Genomic DNA, 14,568 nt, shown 5'->3' with positions numbered 1-14,568 from the left:
GAGAAATGTCAGATTATGTTATGTACTGTACAATTATTAATAAATCTGAGATCATACAGTCAGGCTCATTTGAATTTTCTGAAATCCCTGTAGTCAAAACTCACCGTGGCGTGTCCGTCCCTTTGCCTTTCAGAAACTCCACTCTCGAATCATGGATCTGTCTGCGGCAGATCTGCTTCTGGAGCCAGAGAGAAGCAAGGCCTTCTTACTTTCCAGGAATACAGATTCTCCTTCCAATGTAAGTTTGATGGGAAACATGAAGAAGCCTTTTTTTCTGTTCAGCTCCATGAATCATACAGGTACCATAACTGCACCCCGACCCCTGCTCAAGCAATCATTACAAGATATTAAAATACAGACCTAACTATGTAAAGCCGTGACCCTTCATCTGCTTTCAACAGGAAGAGCTGGCAGTATCACTTGTCACTAAAAGGAATAAGTCCTTGTCATATTACCAGAAAACCATCGATTGAGACTCACCGTCAGTAAAAATGACTCCACGGGACACTGTGGTACATTAGTCATCTTATGAATTATGCATTAAGGACAGAAAATGAATTTTACCCTTTTACCCCTTTGAGAATGCCACCTGATAAACTCCAGTATGTCCTATGAAAGGGGAGAAAGAGGAAGTAAATGAAATAATAATGGCCGAGATGTGAATTATAAAACATCTTGTTATCTAGCTGTGCTAAAATACCACATCTCCTTAAATAGGTTGTGTATATGAGATTAGTGGAATAGAAATTGACATGGCTATATCTTATTCCTTATCTTCTCTACTCTAACTTTTTTAAATAATCTACTTGCATAGTCACAGCTATGTTCTGCAGTGAGATGCTAATTGGAGAAACATCTGCTGAGTTGTGGTGACTGCACATGAACATTTGATTGATATATTTTTTTAAGTTTGCATAGTGCAGTGACTTGGAATTTCGGGAAACTTTGCCATAATGATCGGCCTGTCAAGTCTGTTAAATACCTTTAATCACAAAATTAACAGGAAGATAGCAATTAGATATGCTACACTACCTGACAACTTACACATCAAAAATCTTTTGACGTTAAAGGAAGAGCTTCACACATTTCGATAATACTTAGGAATAAAAGAGGAATATTTAACAATTACTCAACCTACAAATTTAACAGCTATTTTGCAGCATCTTCACTTCAATATGTATGCTACTGGAATGTCACATGTCTTTTTTTTATCCCATAGGAGGTTCAGTTGAATGGAAAGTCAGGTCTCCCTGTGACCAAATGTCTGAGCCAGCTGAGTCTGACAGTGCCAGCGCCTGTATACCCACGCAGCAGCTGTAGCAGTAGTGAGTTGTCCCTGTCAAGTGCATGCAGTGAATTCTCCAGCGGCTCATACACCTGGAATGATGGACGCTCCTGTGGGAAAATGGTAAATCCCCTATAAAGCTTGACAGCAGTTCCACAAAACATTAACAAGTGATAGCTCATCAGGACCCATGTTTTAGTTACTGAATGAACTCTTAGGGTTATTATTGTGTCTTATGAGACCCTTATTAATCCCCAATCTTCATTTAAGAGTGTGCTGACTACAACTTTAAATGGAGGCAGGTTGATGAGGTACAATAATAGGGCTCAAGATACATAAAATGTGTCCTGATATCTGTAACCAGTAAATAATTAAAGGCATAGTTGTTGCCACTATGATGGTATCATTGCAGGCAGCAATTATATTAATTAAAATCTTGGCAGAACAGTTATAGCTACTATGATCATGACAAACAGGATGCATGTATCCACATACTGTGCTTGACCCCCTCTTTCTTTTTTCTGTGCAGTCATCTTTGACCTGGGAGAAGAGGCTGAGTTTGGGTTCTTCAGCCCCTAGTAACATCTGTGCCCCCCTGGAGGAGCAGCTGCCCACAAGGCGCAAGGAGAGCCACATACTAGAGGGTCTGAGAAAGCTACAAAGGAGGAAACACAGGTCGTTGTCAGCATCCAAGGTCTCCAAGTCAGGCTCCAAAGACTGCATGAACTCAAATGAGGGCATCTACTCCCTGGGTATCAAGAGCAGCAGCAAAGGGGTGTCCAAGCCTACACAAGTGGGTAGAACTTTAGCTGTTGGGGGCAAGAAGTTCTCGTATGATTCTGATGACGCAGATGATGAACTTGCACATTCAAGCCGTGCAGATAACATCCCCACCAAGGACAACTGGTTTTACTGCAAGAGGCTTTCCCACAGTATCTCAGACAGTTTATGTAGCTGGGAGGGGATACAGTACAGTGGAGTTGGAGGTGGAGGAGACAGTAGCTCAGGCCCAGTGACTACAAAACAGCCCACTGGTTATGACTCAAAAGAGCGTCCTGAGAAACTCATGAGCTTCATTAACAGTTTTCTCCCTGAGGGAGGGCGGCCATCAGCTTTTACTAAACTACCCACGCGGCGTTTCATCCCTTCTGATGCAGAGGGTCCCAATCACCTCTCTGACGTGGATGATCCAGAGGAACTCAACTCTGAGTCCAGTGACATCCGAATGTCCTTCAGCAAGCCAGCAGAGCAAGCAGAGAGGGGCCCAAAGAGGCTGTACAGGGATGCGGCTAAACTGCTTGCACACCAGTGCTCACGAAGGGACCAGGGACGCACCCAGTCTGCAGATGGCAGGCCAAGGCCTTTCAGTCTAATTAAGGAGCCTAAAGGTGCCAAATGTACTCAGTCTGAGGAGAGCATCTTGGCAATATTTGACGCAGAGGGAGAGCCTATTGAACTTTGTGCTCAGAAACTTGCATCGGGTGCTGGGGCTCGGAAAGATATTCCAAGTAGCAAGGTAGTGGCTGATTACGCAGAGCTAGTACACCAAGAGAGACCAACAAGGCAAAAATCAGCAAATGTAAGAAACTATACTGTTCTTGAATCTCCGGAGAAGCCATCTGAATATCAGATCAAGACTAGCAAAACAAGCAATAGCAGGGAGAGTAGTGCAGAAAGGTTGTCAATGCAGTTAACCCCACAAAGGAAACTAATCAAACCACTGAGCAGCCGAGCTAATAAAGGCCATTCCATCCCTCCCATGAATGACTCTGCTGGTCCCAAGTCCAGTGGCTCAAAGATACCCAGTCAAAATAAATCTTCGGGATCCCCACTGAGACTGTCTAAGGGCACCACCACTGAACCAAGTAACAGTGGAAACTCAGGACCCTCTGGTCAGGAGAAATCCCCCTCCTCCCCTACAGTTAAATTGTCCAGGTTCATCAAGAGCTCACAAAGCCCAAAGGCAGTAAACTCCAAGCTCCCCAGCAGACCAGAGTGGAGTAAGGGCTCTTCCTCCAGTTCCCCACGCCTCTCAAGGAGGCACCTGGAGTATGCTGACAGTGGCGAGCAGCCAACCAGAGACAAACACTGTGAAACCATGAAAAATAAACTCAGGTCCCCTTCTCCTCCTCCTCCCCCGGGCCGCACCACCTCCTTACTGGTCAGACCAAATTACGAAGGGTCGCCTCAGGCACATAAAATAGGGGTGGCTCAACCATCCACACCAAGCACTGTGAGGGGCCCTCCCCCAAGTTACCACACCTCACTTGTACCAAATATGCAAGCTACGCTACCCATCAAGGATAAAGACTGTTTAGACCTGGATGCAGGCTACGGGACTGCACTTGCACCTCAGAAACTGGTTGACAAAACCAGTCAGCACCTTCAAAAGTCCCCCGTCATGACTCAGACACCTACTAAAGGCACTTCAAAGCGGATGACCATGAAAGACTACCTCCCTTCTGCAAACTCAGGGTGTGCTCCAGAACCTGAAAATGCACCTAAAAGCTCAAAGAATGTCCCTCCTCCCTACAGTGCCCTCAGAGGGTCCTCACTTCAGAACTCATTTGCAAATAAGAGAGGATCTACCCATGAAAATGTCCCTCAGTCGGTGCAGAAGACCTCTGTTGGTTTACCTATATCGCTTCAGGACACCCCTCAAGGTAAAACAGAGCCACAAAATGGCAAAGCTGTAGTCAGCCCACCCAGTTCAGTTATGCTTTCACCTAACTCAGTGGAAAAAGCCTCAAAGACTCGTATCCCAATGGGGTTTAAAGCATTTTTAAAATCTCCCCCCAGCCATAAAAATAGTTCATCTATACCAGGCAAGCAAGAGAAAGATCATATCAACTTAGTTTCCAAGGAGACTGTGACTTCCAATGCTTCTACCCAGTGTGACAGCTTGCAGCCCGTGTACAGTATTGATTCACCACCCAATATGTCCATTACAGAGGGGAAAGGTGAAGTTCAGTGTAGGTTACTGGAAGAGGAAGTATGCACTGCTGTTTTACCAGAGGATGGGGACGATTCTGATAAAGGGAAAAGGAGTAGTCAACTTTTCTCTAGATCCATATCTGTTACTACCAAACCTCATCTAAAGCCGGCCTTGGGAATGAATGGGGCCAAAGCCCGTAGCCAGAGTTTCAGCACCAACTACATGGAGAAGCCCAACATCAATGCTCTGGATGGACCGGGAAAAATCAGAACTCAGATCATCACTAACTCAGGCGAAAGGGGGAACTCTCTGTCAAGACAGAGTTCCTTGGAAGTTCCCAGTGTTGGGTTAGCAGAGAGCCCTGTTCACTCCCCGAGGACGAGGCTTAGCCACTATGGAGGCATGACAGGGTCAAATAGTCACAACATACTCCCTGAAAGAACTTCTAAATCAAACTCCAAGGGTGAGGGGTCACAGGGCACAGTGAAAGGGGATGCAGTCACCTCACCCTCTCAAAAAGAGGTGCGCAGCTTGCCGATCAGTGACAGGATTGGTTTGAGGAACATCCGTAAGCCAGCAAAAGTTGCCTCCCATCCACAGTTTCAACCTCCATCCTCTTGTGAATATAGTTTAGATAACCCAGTGACTGCAGGCATAGCAACAACCCCTAATGAGTCAGACTTTAGCAGAGAAGTCAAAACCCAGACCGACTCGTCAACTAAACCCCCAGATATGGAGGAGAAAAAAATCAGTCCAACAGTCTGCACTATTGAAGAGAAAGTCATGATGGGAATTGAAGAAAATCTGCAGAAATGTCAAGAGCAGGAGAAGGTCGCTGCTGGTGAGTCCAAACAGAAGACAGGCCCCTCACTGGCAAACTGGTTTGGCTTCCGTAAAAGCAAACTTCCAGCTCTCACTGGTAAGAAAGCAGAATCCCCCAAGGGAAAAGAGGAGAGGAAAGAGTTAAAGATTGGATCAGTGCTTGGAGGCAAACAGATGAAGTCTGACAAGAAGAAGGATAAAAAGAAAAATGATATCCAGCAGAAAGACAGTCAGGAGGCGCAGAATCTGTCTGAGGTGAACAACAAGCTGAGCTCCATCATGGACCATTGCAACAATCAGATGGGTCAGCTAACCAGTCAGATCCAGTGTACAACAGCCTTTATCGGCAAAGACCAGTTTGTGAAAGAGCTTCTTGGCAGGTGGGTAAATCATCAAGAAAATCAAGAATGATCCTTCATTGATCAAATGCTATGATGCTGATTACTTCCTGTCACTGCCTTATCAGAGTTGTCTTTCTATCCAGTGAATCGCCACTTTAAAACAAATTGTTTGTTCAGTTAAATTAAACATGAAGCATCCCTGCATTAAACCTGTGTTCAGAGAAACTGATAAACAGCAGCTGTCTGTTTGAGTTATGACTCCACTCCAGTGAGCATTACCAGTTCTTGGACGAGCATCCAGACACATAGTCGGCACACTCCAAGTATCTTCAAGCCAGAAAACCTCCACATTTCAAAGCCTTCACTTCATTGATTCGCTACTTCAAATCACATCTGACAGATTCTTATCCAAAGTACTTGCAAACAATCACTTATGAGGGAGCACATCGCAAAGGTTTATGAACAGCGGTGGCATTTCTGTGTGTTTATTTCTGCCGTATGTATCTCTGCGTGCACATTCATGAAGGAGAAAGCGCAGGTCAATGCAATTTATCAGCTGGTTCATTTTCTATCAACTGAGTTCATAAATAAGGAACTGAGCACACAGACATAAAAAACAGATCAAATCTTATCTCCTCGCAGGACCGCTGTGAAGGGCAACTTTGTGGCTGCATCACCACCTGGGATCTCTACACCCAAGAAACACAGCGAAATGAAGGGAGATATGGAGATTTGTCCAGATACGGCTGTAAGTGAGCAAACACACCACCATACTAGAACTCCACTGACTTTAACTTTAACTCTGTAGCGTCTTTGTCGAGCTCCCCATGTTTGCCTCTAACACACACATACATGCAAATTCCCACAGGCTTTCACACTTGTGCAATATGTACATGCTCGCACGCACATCCACAACAAAGCCGCCTCTTCAACATCATATCCCCTGAAGGCTCGCTATTGATTCACATTGTGTTCTGACTCAGCTTACAATTCATCGCCCACTTTTTCATCATTTACCCGAGCCGATGCTGTTGTTGTTTTCACAAGGTTTTTAAAACTATATCTCATGCAGACACAGTTATCAAGTCATGCATGTAATACAAAATTGAATCAGGCTTTTTCTCAGTGGCTTCATTTTTTTCAAAAAACAACAACAAAAAAAAAACCTTACTTCAGTGCACTTTGTTAGCAAAAGGCTCAAATTATGACCTTGTAGATTGTATCCTTTATAATGTGTCAGTCAAAAGACCATAAAATGATGGAGAGGGTGAAAGAAAAAATGAAAGTAAAAGAAGTGAGCTGAATAGAGGAAGAGAATGACAAAAAGAGGGTCTCACTGCATAATGTAGGAAATTTAATCCAGATGATGTGGGATTTCGATAACATGGAAGAGCCCCTTATCGGAGGCACTCAGTTTGACAAAGGGGCCATTTAATACCATCCTCCAAGCTGTCCCTCTATCTTCTCCCCACAGAATTACAACAAAAGAGGGACACTTTATGACCTATAAGCTCTTTTTGCACCACCCGAAATCCACAAAATAACCCAATTAAAGTACAGCACCAAAGTATGACAATTACCTTACTTATTTCTGAGGAAAACTTTAAACATATTTCACAATGCCAGAAGCTTGTCTGTTCATCTGGAAAGTCATAAAATACATGAATCTGTAGCTGCTGTGACTGATCCTCCTCATTCTCACTTTTTCTTCAGTAAATTGCCTCTAAAGAACTTTCATATGGATGATATATGTTATTTAATTTAAGGGTATACTTGTAGAAGTGTATTCAAAAAGACACTTACGTCAATATCATGTATTTTTTTGCATAATTTTTAGACCCTTCTAATGACTCAGAAGATCAACCTGAGGGCTGAAAATGAAGAGGGACGCATCCCAGACTCTGCTTGTCAAGACCACATGCTAGGTAAGCTTATGGTTGTACAGTAACATTTCACTAAAAACAGGGAATCTGAGTCATTATGCACCAAACTTGAAATCAAAACTTTGTGAAATAAATCCTAATGATGCCTAAATTCAGGTAAACCAATTATTTATAAATACATCCATGAAATAATAAAAGAAAGTAGATGATTTGCATTACAATCTAATCAAAGTGCTGCTCAGATCCTCTCTTGTGTGAAATGTTTCTTTTACCATCTTGCATTTTGATGTTCTATTTTTTACTGCTCCAAAAAGTTCATGGTGTCTGTTTTAAGCCACCGATTTTCATATTTACCGTTTACCTCATCCGGTGCGGTTGTTTTCCAAGCGGCTTACGAAAAGAAGCTGCCACTAACCGTCACGAATCAACCAGTGCAACAGAGCATTAGCGCATTTTTTACAGTTGTGATTTCCTGATGTGATTGACAGCTCAGTTCCTTTGCCAACTGATTCTCCACGCTGCCAGACTGCCATTACTGTGGGGAAATAGCAGCCGCTGCAAAAAAAAACATGTTGACAATCTAGTCAAGTGATTGATGTGCAAGGTGCGAGGGTGATATTTTACAATGCCTGAGCAGCTAAGCAAGTGAAAAAATAGATGCATCAAACATTTTGTGCGAGACGGGATGATGATTGTTATCGTTGCAGTGCGACAGACTTACATCGTAGTGTGTAATGCTGTTTTACTGGATGTGGAGTACAGTGGGTTTGTCACTCAGTTGTCAGTGGGGGTTTTTGTCACAGTCACAGTGATCCATCTCAAAGGTCATATTGACTTATCCCTTGAAATATAGCGCCACGGCCCAGCATGAATTGAGATAAGTTGAAAAGGGTCCTGTTTTTATAACTTGGGGCCACAGTCTTGGGAAAAAAATGAACTTCCTATATAGCAAAGGGTTTTTTTGTTCTGTTGTTAAAAAGCCAGGATATTTTCCCCAGGATGATTGCTACTGTACTATTGCTCCATATCAGTAGGATGTGTAAATAAGTGAATGTCCCCAAGTAGCCCTAAACTAGACAAACTTAGTACTTCTTGTTAAAAAAATATCATAAATCAATCTTGCATTTTTTCTTTTAGTAACTGGCTGTAAAAGTTAAAGTGTAAAGTGGCTTTGCATCATAGTTGGCACTGTTTATATCTAAAAACTGCACATTGTAGTGATTGTGAAACCAATTAAAAGGACTTGAACTTCACATCAGCCAGTTCTTATAATTAAACTACACTTGTTGGTATTAATCTAACCAGAAATGTGTCCTCAATTGAAGTTTAGCTTATAAGTAATATGGTCTAAGCTACTTTTCATGGAGTATGACAATGAGCTGACGATGGGTTACGTACCGCACCAAAACTAAAATGCTTAATTGTTTTGGATACACACACTGCCTTTTTGTTATTCTGCCAGCTAAGCATTTCCAGACACAATGAATTCAATATTTCATAAAGGTTTCAGCTGCGGCCACTCATAGCTCCTCACCACTGCTTTAATGTCACATCTCTCCAAAGTGCAGCATGCGTAGGCCAGACAAGCACATCAATCATGTAAATAGTTTACATCTAGCCAGTTTGACACAAGCAGCTTGAGCAAAATCCATGCTCAAGTTATGAATGTAGACTTTGAAGTTCACTCTTTGCTGGTCAGTTATTGTATATTAGCAGAACTTTGCTTTAGGCAGTGTTTTCTTCTTATAAAGGGACAATAAATAACATTTTGACTGGCCCATAGTATGAAATGACCGTAATATACTGTATCTGCAGGGGTTTGATGGCATTATTGATCAATACCAATGATTCAGCAATTACTTTACCAGGTGCTGATGTTTCTGGGCTCTGTGCTCTGTTCTGAGAGGAAAAAAACTCCAATATTAGGGATTTTCAAACAACAAAGCAAGCAACTACATCATTTTTTAAATGTCATTATCACTACATCTTGCTGTGGATGTTGCAGCTGCTTCATCTCTGACTGAGGATACTAGCTTCTCTTGTGGAAACTTAACAATTGGTGTCCTTTGTTGCCGACACAGAAATATCCCCTAGATGAGGTTATAGTTGCTAGTGATGACTTTTTCTTTTGTATTAGACGCCTCCTCATTGCATAAAGCCAATTTCACACTGTGGAGGTATCAACAAACTAGGTTTCCCCCCTTCAAATTGTGGAGGTTGTATACAGAAGTGATAGGGCGGTTGTGAAAAACTAGATTATGTCCAGTTGTTGTTGCCTCTGGGTACAATTACTGTGGACCTTGTTAGGCTGCATTCACACCAAATCTGGCCATGTGTGAAAAATGGAAGTCCTCCCTTTCATTTGAATGTGGGTAATGGGTTTACACTGCAGGAGTGGGGCCTGAAACAGAAACAGAAACTTTTGCTGGAACACATTCATAGTGGATGACTTTGTAATGAGAATTGTAATATTTTCAGAATTGTAAAATCCTGTTTATGAGTTTTACAAACCTCTGCACAGTGTTTTGGCCCTTGATAAATCCTTATTCTGTATTAGCATTATTCTGTAACTCCAACGCAACTCTCTGGATCATATTTCACTGTCTCACCAGTACCTAAAACAACCCGCCCTCCCTATTGTAGCCCCCCTGTGTCACAGTGCCAGATTGACGGATTTGGTCTGAATGCAGCCTTATAGTTTGGCTTTAGAGGATATTTTGAACTGCCAGGCTTGGCATTCAGTTATACAGCTGTGTAATCTATGGCACTCTGTCTTTCTTTTTGTCATGCACAAATAAGCATTGTGTGTTATTTGTGTATATGTCAGCTGCATCACACATTTTGTTTACAACTTGTTTTAACTTTTTATTCTGTTATGAATGTCCTCAAATGACTCACACAGTTGATAGGCTTACAAGTACAAGTAACAGGCCATCTGTCTAATGAACATAGTGCATGTGTACATCCAGTGAGTCATTTTCACAGGTTCTGGATGCAGAGTATGGTGTCAAATGTCAAAAAGCAAGTTAGAGAAAAACAAAAAGTACACATAAACACGGCTGTGCTAGAGTTACTGTCCTTGCAGTTGTCCAAGAACTCCTCAACTCTCTGAAAAACACAAACGAGGAAGCTTCTTACTTTAAAAATTCCCTCAGCTGTGTAGATATTGATAATTGCCTGACATTCAGAGGAAGATGAAGATGTTACTTTCGTGTATCACTAATGGCACCCAGAGAAAGTCTTTAGTAGGCTAGGTTTATCCAAAGACAAGATGGATGATGGATCAATAGTTTTAACTTTGGACCCAAGTGTAAATGTTAAAATAGGAATAAACTGCTACTGAAAATGTGCCCTTTACCCTTGTTTCACACTACTTTTGAAAGTCAGCTGTAATTCCCGACAGTATTCAGAGAAAACTTTTATTCATAGAAGGAAATGCTTATGAGTAGACTGTTTGTGCTCCTGCATCCCACTGAGAGGAGGCTATACAGTTGAAAAGCAAGCTTGTCAATATCGATCCACTGCTAAAAAGAACAATAGAAAAAAAAACAAAAAAAAAGAGCATGCCAGTCTATTTTTTGAGACTTCTCCAATATTTTGAGAGACAGGACAGATGGCTGCAGAGGATTCATCTCCAAGGCCAACAGTGGAAGATGTAATGAAACAGTATTGAATTTCGAACAGCAACAGCAAACTAAAAGCGTGTTTCTTTCTAGCAATGATGAGACATTACAATCCCTTTTTCACTTTTCCAAATTCTGTCTTAGAAAAAAAAAGTTGAAAACTGCAATTAATTAGCGATGTAACGGTTTGCCCGTTATCATTCTCAGTTACAAGGACCTGAGCCGTGCTGCATGGCTGTCCATCTGTTCCAGCCTGAGTCAAGGCACTGCAAACTGGGGTTTCTAAACAGCGTCCATCTGTTGCTACTCGCCATCCTCTCTCCTGATTACAACCAGCATGCTCTCTGATGAATCACAGGGACGTGTCATGTTGTAGCTCAATTGTCTGTTTTGTTTCAAATTGCTAGCAGCAGGTGCTTTTCTTGTGTTATCACATTAACGTATTGTTCTGTCATATTAGAATTATTCATCTGTCAGTACAGTGATAACAACAAAAGCATCCCTTTTATGGTGAACAGGATAGGGTCAGCTTTTCAGTGGATCATTTTTATTCTTCAAGATAAATAATAAAAATGTTCTTTTCTCTCCTTTCCTACCGGCTATGTTTCTGAACCCACTACAGATGCCCTCTATACTCACGACCCTTTCCGTTGCATGTGAATCCAAGTCCTCCTTTCTTTTCCTCTGTTGGTGACCCGTGCTTCCCCCAGGTATCACACTCCTCTCCCTGTCACTTTAGGCTCCGGCTGCCAGATGAGAACCCTGGATAGCGGGATCGGCACCTTCCCTCTCCCTGATTCCGTCAACCGAGCCAGCGGTCGCCACATCCCTAAATCTGAATCCAGCCCGGATGCGGTGACCGCCGGCTCTGCGGAGCTCGATCGGGAACCTCCCTCTTCTCACCCAGACCCCTCACAATCCGGTGTGAAAGTGCCTTCCCTCCCAAAAACCTGCCCGCATGCTCTCAAAAGCATTGGTCACTCCCTTTCCGACCCCACTGTGACCTGCAGCAGCAACACCCAAGACGCCCTGAGTCGCCTGCCCAAATTAGCAACTTCAGGTAAGTCTGGAACTGCTTTATATTTAAGGATTTCCCAAAGAAGTTTGCTAGTGGAGGCGGTTGGTGGTCAAGGTTGATGAAAATGTGGAAGATTTGAGGTGGTCTTTTAAATTTGACTCCCAGAGTTTAGCACATGAGAGCAATTTTTCAACTTTTCTGAACATTTTCTAGAAGATACAATGTGACAGTGCATCATTAAAAGTGTGTCTTGCACAATATCCTAACTTGTGCCTCTCATGTTCATAAGTTACATAAGCGTATGTTTTTCAGAACGATAAATCTCTGACAATCTTTGAAAAACCCATAAAGAAGGTATTTCCAGAACCTCAAAGCTTCTTTTAACAATGTGGATAAAAAAGAAATCATCTGCAGCACAACAAAAAGGTTGTTTTTTCCCCTAAGACTAGGAACATTTGTTCGTTTTGTACAACACCTCCTGACCTCCTGATTGTGTATGAAGATATTAAATAACTTTGATGTATTTTCTGGCTACCATCTTTGTGAGAGTTATAACTTGAAAATAGGTTTTCAAGGATACTAAGTTGACAAGCCCTAAGTGGTGTTTAAAACTGTCCGGGTTTCTACACATGTATCTTTTTTATCTTTCCAAAAAACGAATGCTTGTAGTTGTTAAACTCAAATATAATATTAATACATGAGAGGTTCACACTTGGTGTATCAGTATTTTGTCGCATTCTGCCCTGTAAGATCCTCATTGTTAGCAGGTCATGGCGACACATGACGAAAAGCAATAATGCTTTTGGGCTCTATTTGCTTTCCCGATGAAGGCTGAGAAGGAAGATAAATTGAAATGCATGTCTTTAAAAAGGTACTGTTATCATGCAAGATCGCAAAGTGACAAGCCTTGAAAGCCTCAGACAGTTTTCTTTACCTTTCAGCGGAAAGTGAAATATTAAATGTCACTATACTTTATGTTAGCATATTTTTCTCAAGAGCACTTAGGGGTTGTAATCCCAGACAAGCAGACAAGATGAAGTTGTTAGGTTTATTAGAGTCTGATTAAAATAAAAAGCTTGTTTGTTCAGCTAATTCTGAAGCTAATGCATCAACACTGACAACTAATGCTCAGCTGAGATGACAAAGGACTCTGTGTCCTTATAGAAAAGCATGCAACCACATGCCCCGAGGAACAGCAGCAAATGCAATTAGATAAGCATGTCAACATAGCCATAGATCATAAAAGCGCCTTCTGCCTCTGTGTTCATGACAAAATGGAAGTGGGTAGGATGCAATCAGATGGCTGATTAAAGCTACAATAACACACAGAGATGAATGATCACACCCAGGGATTTATTCTTATAGGACATTAGCCTGCATCTACTTCACCTTGGTTTCACGGTGGCGCTGCAGGAAATGGACAGAGAGAGAGAGTCCTGCTGAGTCTTCCCTGTGGAACAAGTTGATGAGAAGAGCTTAAATGTGTGCAGTACATCTTTATCATATATTTTAACCATCTATTATCCCTGTCATTATTTTGTAAAATCCTAAAACACACAAAGCATAAAGATACTAGAAAAGAAAATAATTGTCTGTCACTTTGTCTGTCTCTGAATAGACAAGAGAAAGAAGGTGAAAGGACTTTTATGATTTTGATGCAGATTTCTCCAATGGAGATGAAACATCGGCCAACAGCAGCCTGTTATTGTAATGCTGCTGAATGTTAAAAGAGACAATTAAATTGGCGTCTGTCCGAGACAGCAGTCAGCAGAGTGATAATAAGGCTGTGCTTCGTCATTTGGGGAAGACAGCTGAAAGCTGTTATATCTGGGCTGCCAGGAGTCATGACTGCTAACAATTACAGGGTGGACACCATTAATGTTTGATAGCTGGGATATTGTGTGGCTCCATTCATATATGCAGAAGATGGATGTGTAGGCAGTAGGATGGGTTTTGGTTGAATGGCTGTGTGAGATGTGCTCATCCTGTTTTTCATTAGTCTTTCTGCGGAAGGAAATATGTCACTTTAGAAGAACTCAAATGATGTGTTTCTCTTCCTACTGTCTATATTCATTGCATGAGGTGGCCATGTGGTGAATAAAAGTGACTGCATGTGTGTGTGGACTGATGGTGATATTTATGTCATTTACTGTGCACCACATGACTCACATCTCTTTTGTTTCTTTTGACCCATAGATGCAATCAGGACAAAGAGGTTGAGTCTTTGTGCCCCACATAGCAACATCTCAGCTTCCACAGAGGACAAAGAGGAAGAAATAGAGAGGAAGATGACATCTAAGGACCATGATATGGCGGGTGTAAGTCATTTACATGAATCAATGTCTAAATACACATATTTGCAGGAAATGTACTGATAGATTTCACATTCAATTGTTTTAAGCATAATGAATCATTGAACAGCTTGGTGTTCACATTGACAGGACATAATATTTATATTTATTTTATAGGAACAGATACATAAGCATAGATTAATACCATAGCCACATATGCCACATGCTTGTCCCTGGAGAGGCATTTTGGTGGACACTATCTTTATCTCTTTAAACTCTTCATTCCTTTCTGCACCACTGGCCACACACTGCTGCTGATGAGTCTTTCAAAATGCATCTTATCTAGGTTTTAAAGTGACTTTGGTTTTCT

At 41.8% G+C, this 14,568-nt stretch overlaps 1 protein-coding gene across 1 annotated transcript in view; it reads left to right on the top strand.

Annotated features, from left to right (window-relative positions):
* LOC128354493 (nck-associated protein 5-like) overlaps nt 1–14,568 on the top strand; it is a 128,850-nt gene that overhangs the window by 106,437 nt on the left and 7,845 nt on the right. The window contains exons 11-17 of the mRNA XM_053314718.1: nt 134–238; nt 1,220–1,408; nt 1,815–5,422; nt 6,026–6,131; nt 7,221–7,308; nt 11,629–11,949; nt 14,104–14,225. Of these exons, the coding sequence (XP_053170693.1) occupies nt 134–238; nt 1,220–1,408; nt 1,815–5,422; nt 6,026–6,131; nt 7,221–7,308; nt 11,629–11,949; nt 14,104–14,225 (4,539 nt within the window). The remainder of the gene's footprint in view (nt 1–133; nt 239–1,219; nt 1,409–1,814; nt 5,423–6,025; nt 6,132–7,220; nt 7,309–11,628; nt 11,950–14,103; nt 14,226–14,568) is intronic.

Source organism: Scomber japonicus, chromosome 24 (assembly GCF_027409825.1).
Source record: "Scomber japonicus isolate fScoJap1 chromosome 24, fScoJap1.pri, whole genome shotgun sequence".
In the NCBI taxonomy this organism is placed as follows: Eukaryota; Metazoa; Chordata; class Actinopteri; order Scombriformes; family Scombridae; genus Scomber; species Scomber japonicus.
This window is presented reverse-complemented; position numbering and strand designations above follow the sequence as displayed.